At 36.2% G+C, this 21,863-nt stretch overlaps 1 protein-coding gene across 1 annotated transcript in view; it reads right to left on the reverse strand.

Moving 5' to 3' along the window:
• Nucleotides 1-17,226: 17,226 nt before the first annotated feature.
• The window catches only part of LOC122824960 (collagen and calcium-binding EGF domain-containing protein 1-like), a 33,296-nt gene continuing 28,659 nt past the window's right edge, over nucleotides 17,227-21,863 (reverse strand). Inside the window, exons 6-11 of the mRNA XM_044105932.1 lie at nucleotides 21,384-21,517; nucleotides 21,110-21,218; nucleotides 20,763-20,902; nucleotides 19,905-19,940; nucleotides 19,152-19,187; nucleotides 17,227-18,563 (exon numbers count right to left, since the gene is read on the reverse strand). Of these exons, the coding sequence (XP_043961867.1) occupies nucleotides 18,381-18,563; nucleotides 19,152-19,187; nucleotides 19,905-19,940; nucleotides 20,763-20,902; nucleotides 21,110-21,218; nucleotides 21,384-21,517 (638 nt within the window). The 3' untranslated portion in view covers nucleotides 17,227-18,380. The remainder of the gene's footprint in view (nucleotides 18,564-19,151; nucleotides 19,188-19,904; nucleotides 19,941-20,762; nucleotides 20,903-21,109; nucleotides 21,219-21,383; nucleotides 21,518-21,863) is intronic.

Below are 21,863 nucleotides of genomic sequence, written 5' to 3' on the forward strand. Positions count from 1 at the left end.
CATATTTATTTATTTCAAACAAATTATGATAAATGAACAAGAATTAGTTTAAGTCAGAGCTGAGACTTAGTTCAAAATATTTGAATGGTGATTTAGGAATATAAATCAATGCATTTTATTCTGGCTAAACTGCAAGAACAACTGGATCTTATCAAGAATGAGCTGTCACAACCCCGAAACCATATTACACCAAATCAATGGCTAATATTATTGGACTGTGAGCTGGCAGAAAAAAAAAATCTTTTCATGCATAGCTACCATTCACTCATGAATCATCCAATAAATATGACTGCACAGATCTTTGTCGTGACACAGAAACACTAACCATTGTGTAACTGGTCAGCCGCCCGTGACACAGGACAATTAGCTACACAGTAGAGCATTACATTAAACAAAGACATTATATAATCATGCATTGTAAGATAATGTGCAATACAGGGCTACCAGTCAGTGTCACGCAGAGGTTATTTCTCTAGATATAGCAACACTTGGATATGTATGTTTATCCTCTTTAACCTTAAAAGTTGTCCACAGGCTATAAGAAGAAAACAGCAACACAAGGTTACTTTCAGAAATATAAATAATGACTTATATATAAGTGTCCTTTAAAACTTTGCATGAAAACTCATGCATTGTGCATAAAAAGTGTTAAAGGATGGGTAAAGAGTAAGAACTTTTCCTGTTTGGGTGTGGTGCCAACTTTGTCTATGTTCAAGTAAACGCCTCAATTCCTTTTTCACAAATGCAGGTGTGCAACAGTGCAGATATGCAACTATGCCAATGTGCACTTCCAGTTCCCTCAGTATGAGTCATGAGTTTGCTTTGAAGCAATTTATGATGCACAGCGAGATGTTACCATGAGACAGAGTGTGCAGAGAGAACTGGATAGTGGCCTAATAATAACTTTTAGGTTTTTTTCTACATAGAAGGTAACAATTAACCAAATGCATATAAAATACGTGTATCATGTTTATGTGCATTCTGAAATGCTCCCGCACACACACACAAGCATGCACACACGCACACACACACGCACACGCACACACACACACACACACACACACACATAACAGCTCTGAACTCTTAATTTTTTCCAGCTCTGGGAAAAATGAAGAGACCATATTGCACTGAACCCCATTGAAAGCCTCCTGGTTATTCCACCTAATATTGATTTCTGAACTCTTCCTAAGTTAAAGCATTATTATTGTTGTTTCTAAATTAATATGTTTTGCATTATCTGAAAGCACTGCATCCTTTTTGTTATTTGACCATTTCTCATTTTGTGCAAATAAGTATAACATTTTTGCTTGGAAGTTTCGAGACGTTTTGTCAGTAGTTCATAGAATAAAAGAACAATGTTCATTTTACTCAAACATATACATGTAAAAAGATAAATCAAAGAAACTTAATTCTCTTAATTATTTTCAGGACGCATTGCAAATATACATAAAAAAATATATAAAATCTTCATATATTACCCTAATTTAGCTCTGAGGGGGCTGCGCAGTTAGTAAAGCTGTTGCCTTGCAGCAAGAAGGTCCTGGGTTCGATTCCCGGCTGGGGGTCTTTCTGCATGGAGCTTGCATGTTCTCCCTGTGCATGCGTGGGTTCTCTCCGGGTTCTCCGGCTTCCTCCCACAGTCCAAAAACATGACTATCAGGTTAATTGGTCTCTCTAAATTCTCCCTAGGTGTGTGTGTGCGTGTGTGTGTGTGTGTGTGTGCATGGTTGTTTGTCCTGTCTGTCTCTGTGTTTCCCTGCAACAGACTGGCGACCTGTCCAGGGTGTACCCTGCTTCTCACCTGGAATATGAGCTGGAGATAGGCACCAGCACCTCTCGATCCCTCTAAGGGACAAGGGAGTACAGAAAATATGGATGGATAGCTCCAAGGAACTCAGAGCCAGCACACAAACAATCCCAAAGACACGCCCTGTGACACATAAATGAAGATGTTGGCTTTTTTCTGAATGACAGGAACTGTCTGTCATTCAGAGGGCCATAATGTTTTCTTTAGTTGCAGCAGACGTTAAGCAATCTCTCCACTATGAAAACACAACCACTATAAAAAAGCAAAAATTAAAATATGTTCCCATACATATTCTATGCATATACCATAAATCCACTCAACAACACAAGCAAACTATGTTTATTTTCATGTAGCACATGTCTACTTTCCCATTTTGATTCAAGTTGGAAAAAAGAGAAAGAAATAAAGGAAGAAAGAGTTAAGTTAACATGTTTCAGTGTTGCTCTGGCAAACCATAACACAATTAAATCCAGTTTTTATTCATTTCTTTGATGTAGATTAATGAGACAAAGTTTTATGGCTCTTCCTGCAGTGTAAGTGGCTCTCTGCCCTCAGGATGTATCCATCAAAGAGAAATTATGAAATACCAGCACTGCTTCTGAACATTGCCTGACTTCCACGATGAGCTGTAAATCTAAAGTCCTTTTCAGCTACTAGTCAAATAGTTTTACATTCAGAAAGTTCCCAGCATTAACATGTTCTGTCCAACTTTACTTTCATTCACAACACAACACTGAGCATCATGTAGGGTACTGGTGGTTTGAACTTCTTTATACTAAGCATGAAACATAGTTTCTTTTCTGATTGATGCACACAGGATCTCAAATACTAATCAGCCCACAACATGCAGAGGGAAACAAAACAAAACAAAATCCCAATCCTTTTTAAAGCTGCAGTAGGTAACTTTAATAAAAAATATATGTTCTCTACATATTTGTTCAAACTATCACCATGTCATAAAAGTATAATATGAGACAGATAATCTGTGAAAAAACTCATCTTCTCCACCTCCTCACAGTGCTGCTATTGTCATCCAAAGAAATGGACCAGTTTCTGTCAAAAACAACCAGTCAGAACCAGGAAGAATAATCTTGGCGCTGTCAATCATCCTTATGAACGCACTGCTAAATGTGCTAATGGCAGAGGAACGACTCATAGTTACAGGAAAACAATTTATCCACCATTACTAGTGGCCATGCTAACCAGTCTTATATTTCGCAGCAGGATCTGGTGACGGGGAGAAGCAGAGAGCAAGAGGGTAGAAAGGTGGGGAAGGGGGGACAGTGAGTAGCATACATGATTGGCAGCACTAGGAACCTCCTCCTGGTTCTGATTGGTTGTTTCTAGTTAGCACTGTGAAAAAGCCAAGGAGCTCAAATTTTTCATATATCATCTGCCTAAGGTTATATTATTATGACATGGTGACAGATTCAACAAAATTGTAAAATAAATAAATAAATAAATAAAAAATTATATATATATATATATATATATATATATATATATATATATATATATATATATATATATATATATATATATATATATATATATATATATATATATATATATATAGGCTATATATCAAGATTGTTACTTCAGATGCCTCATGATAAGTTCAGTTTTAGAGTGACTTGCCAAAGTATTCCTACTCCTTGAATCACATTTTGCTGCATTACAACCACAAACCTCAGTGTATTTCAATGGGATGTTATGTACTGGCCAACCTGAACTGGTGCATAATAAACTATTCCATATTAGCTCTGCTAGAGTTAATTTAGAAAGAAAGAAATACACACAAAAACCTTCACAGACTCATGATAAAACAAAGTGTCTAACTTTTGAAAGATTGCTATAAAAGCTGTCATATCTTAATATTTGCACCCTCCTTTATGTGAAAGGTTTTATCAGCCTGTTTTCCAGATGAGGGTCCTTTGAAAATACACTAACAGAGTCAAGATAGAAAGCCCTGTCTGACCCAGTGTACGTGTCTGAATCAGCAGCAAGATAAGTGGCTGTGCACGCACCAGTCTTGACCGTCTATGTGATTTGTGCTGCGATTGCATTTAGGCCATTATAGGTTATCAGAATTTTATCACTATTATCCAGCTCTGGTCTATTCTAAAAATATCAGCATGCTCTCAGACTTATGTAAAAGATAATTCTGGGACAGATGCAGCTGATTACCTGCTACTAAAAATCTCCAGCTACTTGACATGCAGGAGATGTTATAACCTGCACTTGTTTTGAAGAATGTGCACACTTCAGGGACAGACGTCATCAAAGTATTATTAATATTTTCTTAAAGGATAAAATGGGGCAATGTGAAAAGGTGTCATTGTTCTGCTGACAAGGAAGTTAATGAGTGGGGGACTTTGCAGAGAGAACGACAGCTGTGAGAACAGACAGTCTCCAAACATTAATCAGCATGGATTGTTCACACTTAAAACCTGAGAATACTGAAATTGTGAATGAAGCATTTTGGTGCAGAGCTCAGCTAGTGGCAAGTGAAAAAAGATTAGAGAAATTATTTCTTTTGATTTACTAGCTTCGTGCAAATATTTCTTAATGATACACACTGATTTCTTATCAGTGATCTTGCTTAGCTCTCTCTGAGCACAGATTTCATAACCGACTTCCGTATAGAGCATTTTATGATCAGTGAAGATGAAAACTTCCTCCATCGTCTTACATCTCAAACTTCTTTCCATTAAACTACAAAAATGACAACTAACTTCAACCTAGTAACATTAGAGTATGTGCACAACTAACTATATAGCTTTAGATTCAGGGTCTGTCTACAGCTGTAATACTAATGTTTAAAATTTTTTGCTTTCTGCACTTTTTCAAACAACAAACGTTATTTTTTTAAGGTATTTTATGTGTTTTTCATCTTTGATGATTATATTTAGTTTATCCTTCATGTTTCTCTGCTAACTTTCAGTTGCTTTCTAAACTGTCCTCTTCTCACATCTTTTCATATTTCAGATTTTTTCTTCCTGATATGTAAATGAATACAATTATGAAAATCTACAAACTTGTGCACAACTATGTGACTAGTTGATGGTCCTGAAGCATTAGGCTATCTTGATTTTATTCAAGTAGAGAGCTAGGATTTATAATTTGAATATTTTTGCAAGAACTAGCCCAATGCCTCCTGTGCCGGTTTTGCTAGACATCTGGTAGCGCTGGAATCTCACATAATACTTTTTTTTTTTTTTTTTTTTTCTTATCAAGGAGCCTTCAGACCACCCACAGTTAGCACTTAAGAGATAAAAAAAAACATGTCTGACCAAACAAGTCAACACAAATGCACACGTACACAATCATGGTAGACATAAAAATATGCACAATTCAGTGACATGGTGCATGTGTCAGATTAATTTAACCCATATTTGAGATGGATATCTACAGAAGTTCATTAAAGAGTTGCATTGACACAACCATTAAATCATTGAGTTTGAATCAACTTTTCCCATTAGGACTTAGTAATAGTTATTTGCAATTAGGTTTTACCTCAATGGATGATACGTTTAGTCATTTTAGCTATCATGCCCCTGCATGTTGTTTTGAAACATTTATGTTTTCAAAAGTAAATTTATCTTTGCTGGAAGAAAATATTTTGTCCTGATGGAAAATCTTCACGGCTTACTGAGCTAAAAGACAAGACATATGTGAACATGCCTGAAGAAGAGGCAAACAATGAACAAATCCACAAACATGTAACCACTTGCTTCAACTTTGCAATCTGGAAGTCTCTAATGACCTTTTCTAAACCCTCTGCAAACAAGCATGCAAGTTGATGCAAATTCACATCCCCTCTAGACTCAACCTTTCCAACCATCAGACTTTCTGCTTTCTTGTTTTACAAGCCAGTTCCTTAGCAAAATGTCTGACTTTATTTTTTACAAGCTACTCACAGCCGTAAATAGGAGCAAAGAGATTCAAGTAACATTTATGTTGAATTTCAGTGCTTTGGAAAAACTATTTGTAGGCCTTGAACAATTTCAGACTTAATCACAAGAGAAGCAGAAATCTCAGTGCATTTCACTGATTTAATGGAAGGTAAAATGATACATAGTTTTCAAGGTCGATTTGTTTGTTTTTACAAAACCTGAATAATATGTAATGTGCTGTGCCTATACATTCAACCCTTTCATCCAATACATATTCGAAGCATCTTCTGCTGCAGTATCAGCTGCAAGTCTTGCTGTATGTGTCTAGCTAGCAACGTCATACATTTGAAGACTGGATGTTTCTCGTTCTTTTGTTAGCAGCTCATGCTCAGTCAGTGTGAATGAACATCAGTTTCCTGGAAGGTGAACATCCTTCTTTGTCTAAAGTCCACTTTAGTTTCATCAGACCACAGGACAGACCTCCATAAATGAAGTTCTTTACCCCTGTAAGCATTTGCAAATTGCATATGCTTGTATTTTGAAGTAAAGGCTCATTTCTCTCTGAGTGGTATTTCAACCTATGTTGGTACAGGACAAATTTCATTGTAGATAAATCTCACTAAACAGCTTTAGCAGCATCTTCACAAGGTCTTTGTCTTTTGTTCTGGGGTCATTCTGCACATTTCAGACCAAACTTATGTTCATCTCTGGGAATATGACGCGTCTCCTTCCTGAGTATTATGATGGTTGGACATCACTATCATGTCTTTACTTGCATTTAATTGTTTGAAAGCGGCACCTTAAAGCATCTGGAAACGGTTCCCAAGGATAAAGCAGATTTGTTCAACTCCACACATATCTTGGCTGATTTCCTTTGACTTTGATATTCATGTCAAACAAGAAAGCAGTGTGTTCCAGGTGTGGCCTTAATATACATCCAAAATAAACTGTTTCCCTCAATAAACTCACATGTATCAGTTAACCAACAAGACATTTCCAAAGCCATGACACCATCATCTGGGCTTTTGCTTAGAGGCAGAAATAATTTTGTTCCCCCCAAGATCTTTGATATTTAGCAAAGAGTGAGGACAAAATGTGTATGTGTCTTTTTGTATGCATATAGTGATACTTGCAAACACACACAAAAAGACAGAATGGGAGAGCACAACTATAAATGTCCCTGTAACCGTTAATGTGCATCCCTTTGATAAGATAACATTTGTAAAACTGTTACTGCCACAGGCCAGTGAGGGGTCAAGTAAGAAGATGAATCTCTTGTCCTCACGCAAAGCAGCACTGCAAATGCAGGCAGCACTTGTGTTCTTGTCCAGGCAAAACAAAGGGAGATGAAGACTTGCTCATCCGGTTTTTTCACACTGACTTCTGAGCTGTGTGCATGCAAACAGCTTGTAAATGACAGAGGAAGCCAAGGTGTATTAAGATCAAATGCCTCGGGCCAAGGGAGTTTACACAGCCTGCTGCCATTAATCCGCCCTCTCAGATTTTTCAATCTGTTTCTACCATAACCATCCCAGGCAGGAGCAACTTTCTTGAGAAGTAAATTAAAAAGGCTTCAAATGAATTGCTGGTTTTGCATTCTTGAATAATCAGATATTTTTCCTGTTTAAAATCTTCCTGGAATATCTAGGGTGGTGTATCAGATGTCTTTAGTGACATTAAAGTAGTAAATAAATCTTCCTTTTCATTTGGTGGAAGGAAGTGAAAATTATTTGCTTTTGTTCAATACAGAAAGAATGCTTCAAACATTTTCTTTTTATCTGCATTATATGTACATGTATGTAACCAGAAGCTTAATTTGCAGTTTTTATGCTTCAGAATCAGGAGGTGTTGCCAGTTTTAATCATTTCATCAAAGGATGAGGCCTTCTGGGAGATCATCAGTCAGCGGCTTCTGGAAAAGACTAATGCAGAAGCACAGATAACATACTAATCAAGGGATTGGTGGCATTCTTTTGTCAATGGTAATAGGTCCATTACTCATTAGAAAAGCTAAATTCTCAGGCGTCTTTGCAAAGCTGTTATGAGCAGAGAGACATAAGGCGGCCTAGAATCGGAAGAGGGTGCGTCCAAAGACAAGCACTAGAGGAGAAACAGGCTTCAGAGCAAACTGGAGTGTTTATAGCTCATGCCCTTAGGCACGTAGCTCAGATTTAAGAATGAGTTAGCGTGTCAAGATGGCGTGTATTGCAGCAGACCACGCCTGCACCTGTCAGGTGTTCTGTGGTATGCCTAGGTTTCGTGAGGGAAAACGTGTGCCTGTGTGACTTCGTGCAATATGTGTGCATGCTCCCTCTTCTCGTTGCATACATCTGAATTCTCCTGTGAAACGCAGGTGATTTATCTAATGCTTACAACTATAGCACATTCCCAGAACTAGTGATAGAAAGTATTTTGTCAAAGAGGGCAGTGGTTAACTTGGAAATCTTCCTTATTCTTTAGCAGACAAATAAAATCTGAATGTTGAAACTTTTTGTGTCACTTTAAATAGTTATACTTGCACTTAAAAACCTGCTGTTATTTTTATTCATGCTCTGGTTTGACATTCAATGTAGATGATGAGCATGAGTACTCTAAGCTTTAAAATTTGGTTAAATGCATTATAATAAGAGGGAATCTATGTACGGTACATGAATGTTAGATTGTGTCTTCAAATATAATCTTCTATTTTATGGACAGCAAAATGGGTGTATTTGTAAACCATAGTTATTGTCATCTTTAGAATTACAAGTTTTTCAACCACAATTTATATTTTGCTTCCCCTGATTTAAACTTTCTTCTCATCATCAATGCTTTGCAAGGCTTTCTGAAAGCCATTTAAGGATTTAACACTAATTTCTATAAAACCTTTTCAAATGGCAATTGGAGCATTTTGTGTTGGGCGTGCATGAAAAATATGAAAATCGGTGGAGAAAATAAACGTAATTTCTGAAAAAGTGGCATTTTTAAAATACCAATAAAAATCAAAGCACTTATTTCCAGAATTAAGAGATACACAAGCCCTAGTACAAGTTTTTCATTAGTACTGATCAACAGTTTTTGCAGATTTGATTTTGCGGAAGCATAAAGAAATTAACAACATCCAGGGCTTTTTAGCAGAAAAGGTACATAAGATTCAGATCCCAGCCAAGGCCTTTAAAATATTTAGAAATTTATTTTTAGCACTGGTGGCCTTTACTGAACTGCAGATTTACAGGAATAGCAGTAGAAAGAGAATAGGGAAAGATGTGCAATGAATGGCCCATGAATCAAACCCAGGATTTCTCTGTCAATTTCTCTATCCTCTCTATGAGCTAAGCTTCTCATTGTCCCTTGAAGCCAGGGTCATGGAGCTTCATGTGTACATTTTGTAGCTTTTTACTAAACATTATGTATTCTGCTCAAGAATAAATAAAACCGAACACTTTCAGGGCTTCTTCTGGCAGAACAAAGTCGTGCCATTTTCTGTCAAAGACTGATGAGTACTGTGTGCATATCTGCGTGTGAGCTCAGGAGGAGCTGTCACGCACAGATGTCAGTCAGTGTGGGACCTGTAATTGATAATATATGCCTCTCCCATTGCTTTAACCTGCCAATATAAACTGAAGGCTCAGGACATATCTATAAACATGTATTACGTGCAACTGGTTCTGTTGATGCGTGTGAGTCTGCTGCAGGCAGGTGTATTTTTGTGATTGCAACAGAGATGAGAAGAGGATTGAAGCTGCACCTTAATGTATTCTAAGATTTCTAACTTTTCCTCCTGGTCATCATAAAGAAATAAGTACAACTGATTTAACAGCACAGAAGTTGTCATTAAATGATGCGATGACTTTGATAGGATTTCACATTGAAGTGAAGATGTACTTATATCCACACTTTAGACTTTTTTTTTTAGCATTTTAGAATTTATTTACAACATATAAGGCAGGACGATTTATTACTCTAACATTATAGCAGCTTTAGAACTTTCTAAAGATATATAATATGCGAGCAAAGACAACAGGAGAAAATTGAATAGATACATTAAAATATCATTTCAAAAATGCATGTTGGCGCATAATGGGGGACATTAAATGAAGAATGATTGTGAGGTGCATCATGGTATTTTTGGATTAATTTCAGACTGTGAAGGTGGCAAAGAATGGACCAAAATTTATATGATTTTAAGGTTCGCTTGAAATAAGGTTTGGTACACATGAAAAGCCCCAAAACAGAATTACTACTTTTGTTTATAAAATTTGTAAGAAAGATCATAAATTATAAAAGTCAGAAATATAATTAAAGGACTTATGTATGCTGGTAAAAAAATGGTTACTTGCTACCAATTTCTCTGCAAGTTATTGCCGTGTCACATTCCCCAGGAGAAACAGGTGAAGTTCACAATAGCAAGTGTTTTTTCATGCAGAGTCAATAGAAAGGCACAAAAGCAAAGTATTTTTAACTGTATCAGAATTGTCCTATTAGAAATTGGTGAGGTTGGTTATTTGATGTTAAGCAGTATAATCTCCATTTCACTTTCAGAACTGAAAAGTCAAAGATCTCCCATTGTTGTAATCAGCTCTTTCTCTAGTCTAAATGTGAATATCAGTAAAATCAGAATGAACACATTAGGAGCACATAAATGCACTGAAGTGAAGGGGAACCATTTTTTTATATATATATTTGAAAAAAAAAAAAAAAAGTAAGTAGAGTCATAACCCCATGTGTAATTTAATCAAGCAACTCTTCTGTGATGGCATTTCTTTCCCCCAGAAAACATAAGTGAACAAACTTTCTAATGAAGAATAGGGATACACCAAACAGGTTATAAATAAAGATGAAAAGAATTTCAAAGTACATTACTTATATAATACCCGTTGACTGAAAACTGTTTATTCATTCAAACTCGAAAGACTATGGCACGGTGTAAATTATGCCAAGAACTGACTACTTAATTTAACAATTTTTGCCCATTATTTGAAAAAAAACAAGCAAACATAAAACATTTCAAACCAGGAATGATTTAAGCTTCACTTCACATTTATGTCCTTCCATAATTTTGATCTATTACCCTGTACCCTCCAAATATTTTACGTGCAAATAACAGACAATACTCTAAAATATGCCATGTTGTCTGGTCTGTATCAAACATGTGCTGAATTTATGTTATTTTAGGCAGCGCCCACTTTAAAAAAAGAAATTCCTTTCATCTATGTGTCCCCTCTCATGGTGGTTTCTTTGAAGCTTACCATGGAAAAAAATAGGTGAGTGATAAAATCACAGCTATGTCAACCTTCTCTGAGAACCTGCATCAAAAGCTTGCTAATGTATCTTGAAAGTTAAACAAGAGGAGCTATTTTTAATGTGTACGTGACTAAAAAACTGACGCACCAGCAAAGGGTTCCACCTGATGTGATAAGTCATCTACTGGATTCACTTTGTAGCTCAAAAATAGAACACGTTTGAATAAGGTTTTTCTCTTATAGGGGTTTCCCTTTTCCACTTATAACAATAAAAGGTGTTCCTAAAATTTGGCAAAGTTTTTCTGAGTGAATAGACGGAAGGTGTTTATGTTTATTGAAGAATAAGTTATGTGTATAAAATGGTTTTGAAACCTCTTAGATGAGAGATACTTTAGGGCAACAGGAAACGTGTGAAAACAGATTGGGAACAGAATGAAACAAAGAATATTTCCCCCCAAATAAATAGGCATTTGCTGTTGTTCTTACCACCAGGCAGTTCCAAGGTTCTATAATTATTTCAGTACTTTTATATCTTCTTTTTCATAAACCTCATAAAATTGCTAACATGTTCCTGTAATAATGTCATATTGCAAAGTAGGCTCTTGTGCTGTGCTGCCTAATTACCGAAAGAAACAATAGGGAAGTATGGCTCAAAGTGCTATGATCACCATATTAACTCCCTGTTGATGCCCTTGAACATCTTCAAACACACTCCAAGTTTATGGACTCTTAGTTTTGATCACACTCATGCACTGCACACTGCACACATTTACACACACACATGCTAACAGAATCAGACTTTTTGGAGCAGCAGTAACATCGTGCAAGAGATGCATTTATGGGTGGCCACAGTGTGTCAGTGCGGAAATTCCTTTCATACTAGGAAACATCTGGCTAAGCTTTGGGAGTTGTATCTTTATTGTCATCTAAAGATGTCAGCAGATAGTTGCACAACTTAGCTCATTGTACAACATATCTGGAGTCTGGCATCCCATGAGTTTGGGTTGAAAATCTGATAAATTCAGTTTTTTTTTATGGTGCCAGGAGTCTCAGTGGACTTGTTTTAAAAACAGTGGACCAAATGCCAGGAAATAACATGGTTCTCAAAAGCATCACTGAATGTAGAAATTTTATTAAGAACTTCACAGACATCGATAGTTTTTGCTTCACCATCTTCTCAGTGTTGAAGTCATAGCCAACAGTGACAGAAAAGGGAAAAATTAGTTCAATGTATGAGTTCCACTTGTGGAATTAAATCACTAAAGTAAACAATCTTTAAACTACATTTTTATTGAGATATCTGTTTAAATAAATATATGGTTGCTTTTTCTTATGCTGTTTCCTGCATTTCAATAGATAAAACAGGTGTATTATTCACTATGCTACTGCTGCAATGTGAAGTCTGTTGATTCTGTCTCTGCTGTCCCCTACAGACTGAGAGCGAAGCTTCCCATTGCATGACAAGCACTGAAGGAAATGAGAACATCTCTTTCAGTCCCTTGCCTTTCTCTACTGACACGGTTTTCAAATTGTTTCACATTGTTTTTCCTGATCCCTGTTGACCTGCTGGAGATTGTGCTGAGAGCTGTGGCCGCACGGCAGGGGGCGGAGCTGTCAGGTGAGAAACCTGTAACATGCACGCAAAGGTACTAGGACACGAACACACGCTGCATATTTCATATCAGAAAAAATTTATGCATTTCTTTTGTTTTGACTGAAGGATAAAGAACAGCAGAGTCTTCTGTGTCTCACGTTAGCATCAATCTAATTCTTGAGAGTTTAATTATCATTTCTTTTCGTGACTCGTTATTAGCTATGTTGAGGTAGTTTTATTTCATATGATCAGTTACAACAACAAAAAAAATAATTAGTTTTTATTAATCTCTGAAGATATAAAACTTTACAATGTAGGTGGATCTCCATCATAAATTTCATTTGTTTCAATAATCCTATATAAAAACTTAAACTCACAAATTATGTGGATACTTACACACAGATGCATATAATTAAAGTACACATATACATATACATATATATATATATATATATGAGGCCAAACAAGCAAACTTAATGTTTGTTTGGCACTGCTTTTGGCAGAGGCCCTACTGTATATATATATATATATATATATATATATATATATATATATATATATATATATATATATATATATATATATATATATATATATATATAAATCAGCAATTCCATAAAGCTTGTCAGTAGAAGGAAGCAGAAAGTGCTGTATAACTTTCTGATACATGGTTATGCTGACTATTGGCTTGCTTAAATACAGTAGGCCAAAGTCTGCAGATGGCGTGACTCTCCAAACTGTCACTGAATGTGAAAACTTTCCTAACTTAAAGCAAACAAGGCCAGGTAAGAGGCCTCTGATGCTGCTCCTGGTTCAGTAGTAACATTGACTACAGCCAATTTACCCCTTGTCAATTTCCTCTTCACTCTTGAATGGATGTTTCTTCGCCATCCTCTCAGTGCTGAGGTCACAGTCAACATTTGTGTGTGGAGCCCATAAGCATAGAAAAGGGTCTGGAAAATAAATACTAAACACCCAACACAGGACTATAAGCCAGACATCTGAAACTGATTTAACTAGAATATCCTAGTTAATTAAAATAGCTCTATACTTTTTGACTCAACACAATTACCTATTGCAGATATCTCTAATTACATTCTAAGTAGTATAAATGACATCTGATTTACTGTGAAGTTGTATGGAGCCAACAATTCAAGATTTCTACAAAAGTTCATATTGACAGTTAAATTATGACTAGTCATGAGTAACTTTGAGATACTTTGCTTTTTGTCCTGACAATTCATAATTTCAGTTAAATATGTCTTGAATAACACCAATATTAGAAATTTCTCAGATGTACTTTTAAATAGACAATACATAAGATTCAACTAGCAGAAACTAAAATGCAAATAACTTGAAAGCTAATAATAACTAGGCAAAACTAACTTGGCGATATCTAGAACTGTCTTTTTGACTTTAAGAATTAGACTTGAAATGAACTAGAGAGATCTTGAATATTTTTAATCTAGACTACTTTTCTAGTTCAGATATTGTGAACTAACATTCTGAATGATATCACTGATATCTTCAATAATTACTCTGTCTGGTCAAAACATTCCAGATTTACTTAGCATTTGGAAATTTCAATAAAAAAGAAAAGAAAATCCTCTTTTGTCACTTTGGGAATGGGTTGATAGAGGCACTCTTACCTTTCCAAAGCTGTTTTAAGTGTAATGTGTGTATCAGAAAAAAAAAGAAGTATCTTTTCTTATTTTTGAGAGTCTTCAAGTTCACAAAGTTTACCTTTTCCTCATATCCCATATTGAGCTCTTTCTGGATTGTGGCATTTTCAGAAATTGTTTGAATTCTGCAGGTGAATGTTTGGACAGCTCAGTGGTACAGTAATTTAAATATCTAAAAATGTAATTTTGACTAGTCACCATTAAGTTTGCAAAACCCTGATTTGTATTTGTATTAAGTGTGATCCTTCATTTTAGATATGTTGAAAGGCGTTTTAAGTCAACAAAATATAATTAAAGATAGATTTTTCTTCTTACTAGTCAGAATGTAAATGGACATATTATTCAGGATAGTCAGAATATAGTGGTGTGTATCATATCTTTAGATATCTAGAAAGTAGTTCCAGAACACTGCTTGCCAGAACACTTGACTTTGAAGTGTTTTATTCATTGTTGATGTCGAACCCGGGTAAGATCTGCATGGACTATCCAACATGGTCAACCCAATAACATTAAGTTGAAGTATGTTTTCCCTGTTGTTACCCAGCACACCTTTTCCTTCCACCCAACTTTCCATGAATATCTTGAATATGCTGCTATTTGAACAAACTGAATGTAGTGCTTTCATAAGTTCTAAGCTACAGAAAGCCAAATTAACATAAATGAATTACTAATATATAATACTGTGTGTAATGAATCTGCTTAATGTATGTGTTTCACCTTTTGAAATAAATTACTGAAATAACTTAGCTGTTAAATTATATATTTTCTTTAAGATACTCTTGTATGCTTAAATAAATATAGTATTGTTTTTGTTGTGCTGTTTTCCACATTTCAATAGATGCAACTGGTGTATTAATCCTAATGCTACAAGAACTTTGTCTCTGCTGTCCCCTACAGACTGAGAGCAAAGCTTCCCATTGCATGACAAGCAGTGAAGGAAATGAGATCATCTCTTTCAGTCCCTTGCCTTTCTCTTGCTGACTCGGTTTTCAAATTGTTTCACATTGTCTTTCCTGATCCCGGTTGACCTGCCAGAGAGTGTACTGAGAGCTGTGACCGCACGGCAGGGGGTGGAGCTGTCAGGTGAGAAACCTGTAACATGCACGCAAAGGCACTAGAAGACAAATAAAAAATGCACCCGCATATTTCATATCAGCAAAATCCATGTGAAAATGCATTTGATTTGATTGCAGGATAAAATACAAAAGAATATACTGGAACTGTTGGGATTAAAACTTTAAAAATACTCCGATCCAACGGTGTGAATCAAATCGTAGCATCTGTCTAAATCCTGAAAGTTTAATTACCTTTTTTTTTTCTTTACTTATAATTTGGTAGTGTGTTGAAGCCCAAACAGTTCCTCACTTACAGAATATGGCCAGTGATCATCCTTCCAACTCTTTCTATTCAAATGCACTGACCTCTGACCTCTACCTTTTCCACAATGTATATACTGCAAGAAAAAATATCTTGCCACATTAGTGTAAAGGCATGATAATTGTGAATGTTTGATATATTTAACTCCTTCTGAGAGATTGAAGAACTAGATATTTATTTGCATGGTAAACTAATTTGACAAAACAAATGAAAACCTCACTGGGTAAAGTTAAGTTCTTGGAAGGATTTTTTTTGGAGTTTATTAGTAACTTATAGCACCCTCTGCTGGCAGTGCTGCGGGCTTTATGATCACAAATTGTTAAAGTGGAAAATCACTGCTTCACAGTTTGATTTACCTCACAAAGCTTTCTCAGCTGGGTTTGGCTCTAAAGTATCTAACCTGTAATTTTGGGAATATCTTTGAAGTTTGAATAGCAAAAGCTTTCATAGAAACATTTTTTCTGAGTGAAAGATTTTCTAGTTCCAACTATTTATGTTGGAACATCTGCATGCTTGCAAAATAGCAACAAGTATTGCTGTATTCAATTTATTAGATTTGTTAAATATTCAACAAATACATACAGATGTTGGCGCCAGTGCTACTGTTGTGTGAAAAGCATTCAAATAAACTGATCTTTCATTACAGCAGCATTATCTCACAGATTTTTCTTTAAAATAGTCTAAACATTGACTTAAGAACTCATTTGTTTTGCTCTTGACTAAATCCCCACTGAAAGTTCTAATTGTACCTGTGCTGTCAATATTCTATACATCCTCTTCTTGCCAGTCACTGATTGATCTCCAATGATCAGAACTCATGAGACTGGAGCCTGCAGCCAGAGTGATCACTGGCCTCTTTGCACAATCTCTCTAAATCACACAAAGTTCTTTCTTCTTACTCATCTTTATTTCATCTCACAATTTTCCAGATGATTAAGGTCTGATGAACAAGATGATTATAAAAGAAGTTTGATTTTGTGTCTGTGTGGATTTGCTTTGGGCCATTATTTTTCTAAAACACTTTCACAGACTTTCTGTTTACTGGAAGAGGCCACAGCAATTTTTCCCTTTAATGTCCTGGACTTTGAAAGAGTTTGTGATTTATTGCACTCTAATGTTTCTAAGGCTTTTGGAAAAGAAACAGACCCACAGAATCACAGATCCTAAACCATACTTAATAGTTCATATGTGCTGTGGTTTTTGAACAGAAAACTTCTCATCCTTTTGACTGGGCATGATGACATTTGTTTAAGATCCATGAGTATCACTCTGACATAGACAAGTTAAGGTCAAATGCTCCTTTCTTTTTGGCATTTCTTGACTAGAAAAGATCAATAGAGTTTAAATGGCATGTTTATTCTCTTTTTAATTTCAATGGGTTCCAGGATCATGTTAGATTTTTACCCTTGCAGTTGTACAGTGTATCTGTGAAAATTTCTAGATGATCCAATCAACTTTAAAATATAAAAAACCCTTCAGTTTCATTTGGATTTTCCTTTTATGCTCTTTTTAAACAGTTATCACGTATTCTGAGAAGAACAACTGTTTGTGTTGCCTGACCACAACAATCCAGGCCGACAGATTTTCCTCAAATGGAAATTTGGGGTAAATTCAGACAAAAAAAAAAAAAGGCATTGTGTGTCCCGAGCTTTGCGTAGGTATTTATGGGTTTCCATTCCTTTGCAAGTCATTGTGATCTACTTTCAAACATTTTTAAAAGAACCTCCAGAGAAAGCCGACTCGTGTTTAGGATTAGTCATTAAAGCAAGCAATAAAATATGATGTTTTAAAAATAGATTCAGCTTTCAGATTGAGTTTTGTTTCACACTTTTTTCTTTTCACAAAACCATAATCAAAAGAATTCACTATGGTACCTTGCAGCTGCTTGGAAAACTAAAAAAAAAATACTATTTTCAAAGTTTTCTATAATACATCTGCTGGGTATGGATTATATCTAGGAGAGAACTTGTAACTTGTTTACATAAGCAATACAATTTGATATAAAATACTGAGTATAAAAGTGTATTTTAAATATCAATTGTGTTATATTATTTACGTATAAAAATGTCAGTAACCATCTTTTGTATTTAATTCCTGCATCATAATGTTAAAGCAACAGAAGCCACGAGTTTTTACTTGTTGCATAGAGTTCTTTTCTAATAAAAAATGAAGCCCCAATTGATTTTTGTACAATCATAACAACACAATGCTCATGAATCTCATGAAATATTTCCTGAGTTTCCTCAAAGAACGGCTGCAAAGGTCAAACCTCTGCACTGGACACTACAGGTGCAGGAAAAGCAAACCGTGCAGATCCTATGTTGTAATCCTTTTTCTTTTTTCGGAACCGATGCCCCCACAGGCAATTCATCAGTGGCAAAGCAGAGCTTCCATGGACGGACACAGGAAGAGGAAGAGATGCAGACGATAAAAGTCATCGTTTGAAGTGGTTCAGCTCAAAGGCAGAGCTCAGAGGCTCAGACAGGCGGGTTCATAATGTATCTTTCTCACATGATGCCCTGCACGCACAGGGTTTTTACACACTCGCAGAAATGAAAAGCAGCAAAACTGCGTTGGCAGCAGTTTGAGAGAATTTTTAAATGTCTGCTATCTCTAATTGGCATAGTTTGGAGCATTGTCAGAGTTCCAACAAGACTCATTGCTCCATACAGTGGTATGTTCATTTTCTGGGAGGTTGCTAATGGAGTGGGGTAGTTCTGAACAAAACTAAAAGGTAGGCACTGTGTTTGGTTTTCTGGCCTCGAATGCATGAATGACGATCTCTTAGATGACTGTGAAAGGCTCAGGTTTTGAGATCTCCTTGTCCAGAGGACCATTCAACAAAATCCTCCTCCCCGCTGGAATGAGGAGGACTGTCTAGGGAGATTCCCCTCCGCTCGCCAAACACCTTCTCCTGGAGCTCAATGATGTCATTACGGATGTCAGCCATCACTAGCAAAAGGAAGTCGAAGGAGCCAGGTGGTCCCTGTAAAAAAATCATATAAAAGTCTAAATAATTCTCTTGATTGTGAATATATGCAAGTTTTAAACCATATTACAGAACATGGTCAGTACAGTGGACACCTATTCAAAACTTTGCATTAAGGTTACTTTTTTGACTAGAGATGACGCTGCATACACTGCCACCTACTGGGAAACAAGTGTAAATTCACAAACAATTTACTGAAACTCGCATTGGCCCCCAGGCAGACAAAAATACCCAGGTAATTGCTAGGTACAGATTTTTTACTGGGTGGAAATCCCAGTCAATTGTTTTTCAATTAAAGTCAACATCATGTATCACTGTCTAGATTTTGTCACACAATTTCTACCATTACTTTTATAAAAAAAATCTCCAGCAGTAGTTATTTTCTGAAGCTGATAGCACATGGTATAAAACACCTGTAGGTAATGTCATTGGACTAATATCTAAGTAAAAATGAGCATGGTGTTAATGATAGGGTCTGCAGATGCCTTTAAAACCAGGAAGGATTGGGATGTAGTGAATGTCTGATTCTAGATTCAGAAGTAGCAGAAGAGGCTGATATCAAGGAATTCACTTGGTTATACTCACAGGGGGTCCACTGGGTCCTGGAGCTCCTCTGTCACCCTGTTGGTAGGAAACAGCAAAGATGAACCAGTTTCTCTCAACTGCTTAAAGAGTGAATGTTGTACAGAGAATATTATCACACATGTGGAGCTTCACTTGGGAATTTAAGAGTCAAAGTAGCTAAAGATGAATAAGAAACAGTACCAATCTAATAATTTAAGCTATCTATGTGTGCTCACAAAATATTAAAATTAAACACAGAATTACAATTTATAGGTTGGATTTGATAGAACAAGCCTAAATTTAATCCACATAAAGTCAACTGAATCAAAGGAACTGATAGAATATTTACTCATTTATTTATTGTGCACTTTGAAAAGAATCAACAGATGACTTTTGTGGAGATCTGCTGCCATTGTAGTGCAAATAAAGTGAATACACCTGAATTGAGTTGGGTTTTTATTAAGTAATCAGTAGGTTCCCATGAGGGAACCCATTGTACACAAAATGGACCAAATGGATGCTAAATAAGGATCTGCAAGTTATGGTGTCCAACTCAGAGTTTGTGGTTAGTGTTTATATGCTACAGGGTGATCTTTGTATTCTTATAAAATCTCACGTGTTATATGGATACTACAATGTTAGAGCAGACAGAGTAGCAGCTAAGTGTCTGCATTGCATTAAGGCAACACAGGCACCAGATGGCGACTGCAGCTGCATATAAATGCAGAATCAAGAAGAGATACAAAATTAAAAACAAACATGTACTATCACAACCTTTAATCCGTCTCTTCCTGGAGCCCCGGGCAGTCCCTGTTAAAATGATAAGAACATTTTGACTTTATTAAAGCATATTCACCAAACAAGCACAAATCATCTGCAGTGCAAATAAAGAATTTTTTACTGTAGCTATCAAGTGTCACATACAAGGCAGCCATATTGGATTTTGAAGTGGTGGATTGACTTATATCCTCCCTGACCAACCTGCTGTTCCTTGGACTTCAGAATGCTGTTAGTAGTTTTTCTATTAGGTTACTTATGGATTTTATTCATCAGTGTCAGATTAAGGGAGTCAGCATACAAATATAGCCACAATTTAAAGAATTTTATTTATAGGTTAGTTTGAAAACACTGATTTTCTTGTTTCCCATCACATAAAAACCCAGTAAAACACATTGAAGTTTATAGCTGTTCTTAACCTAAATGTGGAAAATCTTTAGGCAGACGAATACTTTTTCAAAGCAGAAATCCTGTGGCATCCTTCTCCACTGTCCTAATAAACTCCCCAATGAAATCCTCAGTTCTTTAAAAGACTGACTTGTTTTCAGAGGTGCAGGTTCTTTATTTTATCTGCAGTTATCACTGATATGTTCGTACTAATGGAGAAAACTCCACTCTTTGTGAACTGCAATACCATTGAAAGGTTGCCTACGTTTTATTGAAATATAAAGTAATGCATGTGAACTGAAGCAGAAAAAAGGGGGTATTTTGGGTGGAACAGCTGTGCCATAAACTCATCATGTCCTCTAGTTTTATGATGTGCAGGAGTGTTTGATTAAGTTTTTGATCTAATGTATATTTAATGCTCTGAATTAGTGACCTATACCGTAGATTGTTTTTTTGGATTTTTCTTACCATTGGTCCCCTGCGGCCCCTCTTTATGTGCCTGAGGTCTGGTTCTGGTCCCATGGGCCCCATGTCTCCCCGTGGACCCCTTGGACCAGGTGGACCTCTTTCCCCTGGATCTCCATTGCTTCCTGGATCTCCTGGATGCCCTGATGAAGACAGGCAGATTTTATAAAATGGAGTAAAAGTAAAATGGAGGAGTGGGTGATAATATTAAAGTGAAACAAAATGCCACTCTAATTTGTCTAAATAAAATAATTTTCATGATAACTACTATGGTTTTAATCTCTTCCATAAAATGTTTTGCATATGTTATATTTGAGTTGTCACAAGCATCCTTGTCATTTCATTCTTACCTGGGAGACCAGGAGCACCTGGAGGGCCAGGTAATCCAGGAAGACAGGGGCTGTCCGTACTTTTTCCTGCTCGAATTGGCTTGTTGCTGTTGTTTGCCAGACCAGATACCTGCAAACACACCAGAAGATTTTGGAAGCATTAGCCTGAAGTTAAATTCGAGTCAGAGTGATCTTAAGCCTTGACATTAAGCTCACTTGTCATCCCTCAGCATAAAATTAAAATGTTCTTATGATATTTTTGGCTCAAGTGCTTTAAATGTGACAGATTTCTTACCTGGTTGTGCGACTGTGTATTTCCCAGCCGCAGCTTGAGTTGAAACAGGCTGCTTTTCATGTTCATGAAATCTTGACACGTGAACGAGCAGGAACCAGCACTCATCAAGGTGTCGGACTTTCCTGAAGAACTCACTGCACGACAAAACAAACATTCTTTATCTTCTGTTTGGTGAAAGCCACCCATTTAAACAGGATACGCACTACTAATGTTTTTGCAAACACGACTTTGAGTCTTAAGAATGAGGCAAGTTACTACTTGTGTTTTAAAGAATCTGTAAACATCAGGCTATTCTGAGGACTACGTTCCCAAAGGTAAGAAGCTTTAAAAATGCTCAATCTTGTGTTTTCCCAAATAGAAGAAAGGTTTCTCCATTGTATTCTAAAGGATCTTTGTTCTTTTTTTTTGTAGAATTATAGTGTTTAAATAATTTGTCAAATGTAGTCCAAATTCCTTAAAAAAAAAAAAAAAAAAAAAAGG

The sequence above is a fragment of the Gambusia affinis genome, linkage group LG02, assembly GCF_019740435.1.
Source record: "Gambusia affinis linkage group LG02, SWU_Gaff_1.0, whole genome shotgun sequence".
NCBI lineage: Eukaryota > Metazoa > Chordata > Actinopteri > Cyprinodontiformes > Poeciliidae > Gambusia > Gambusia affinis.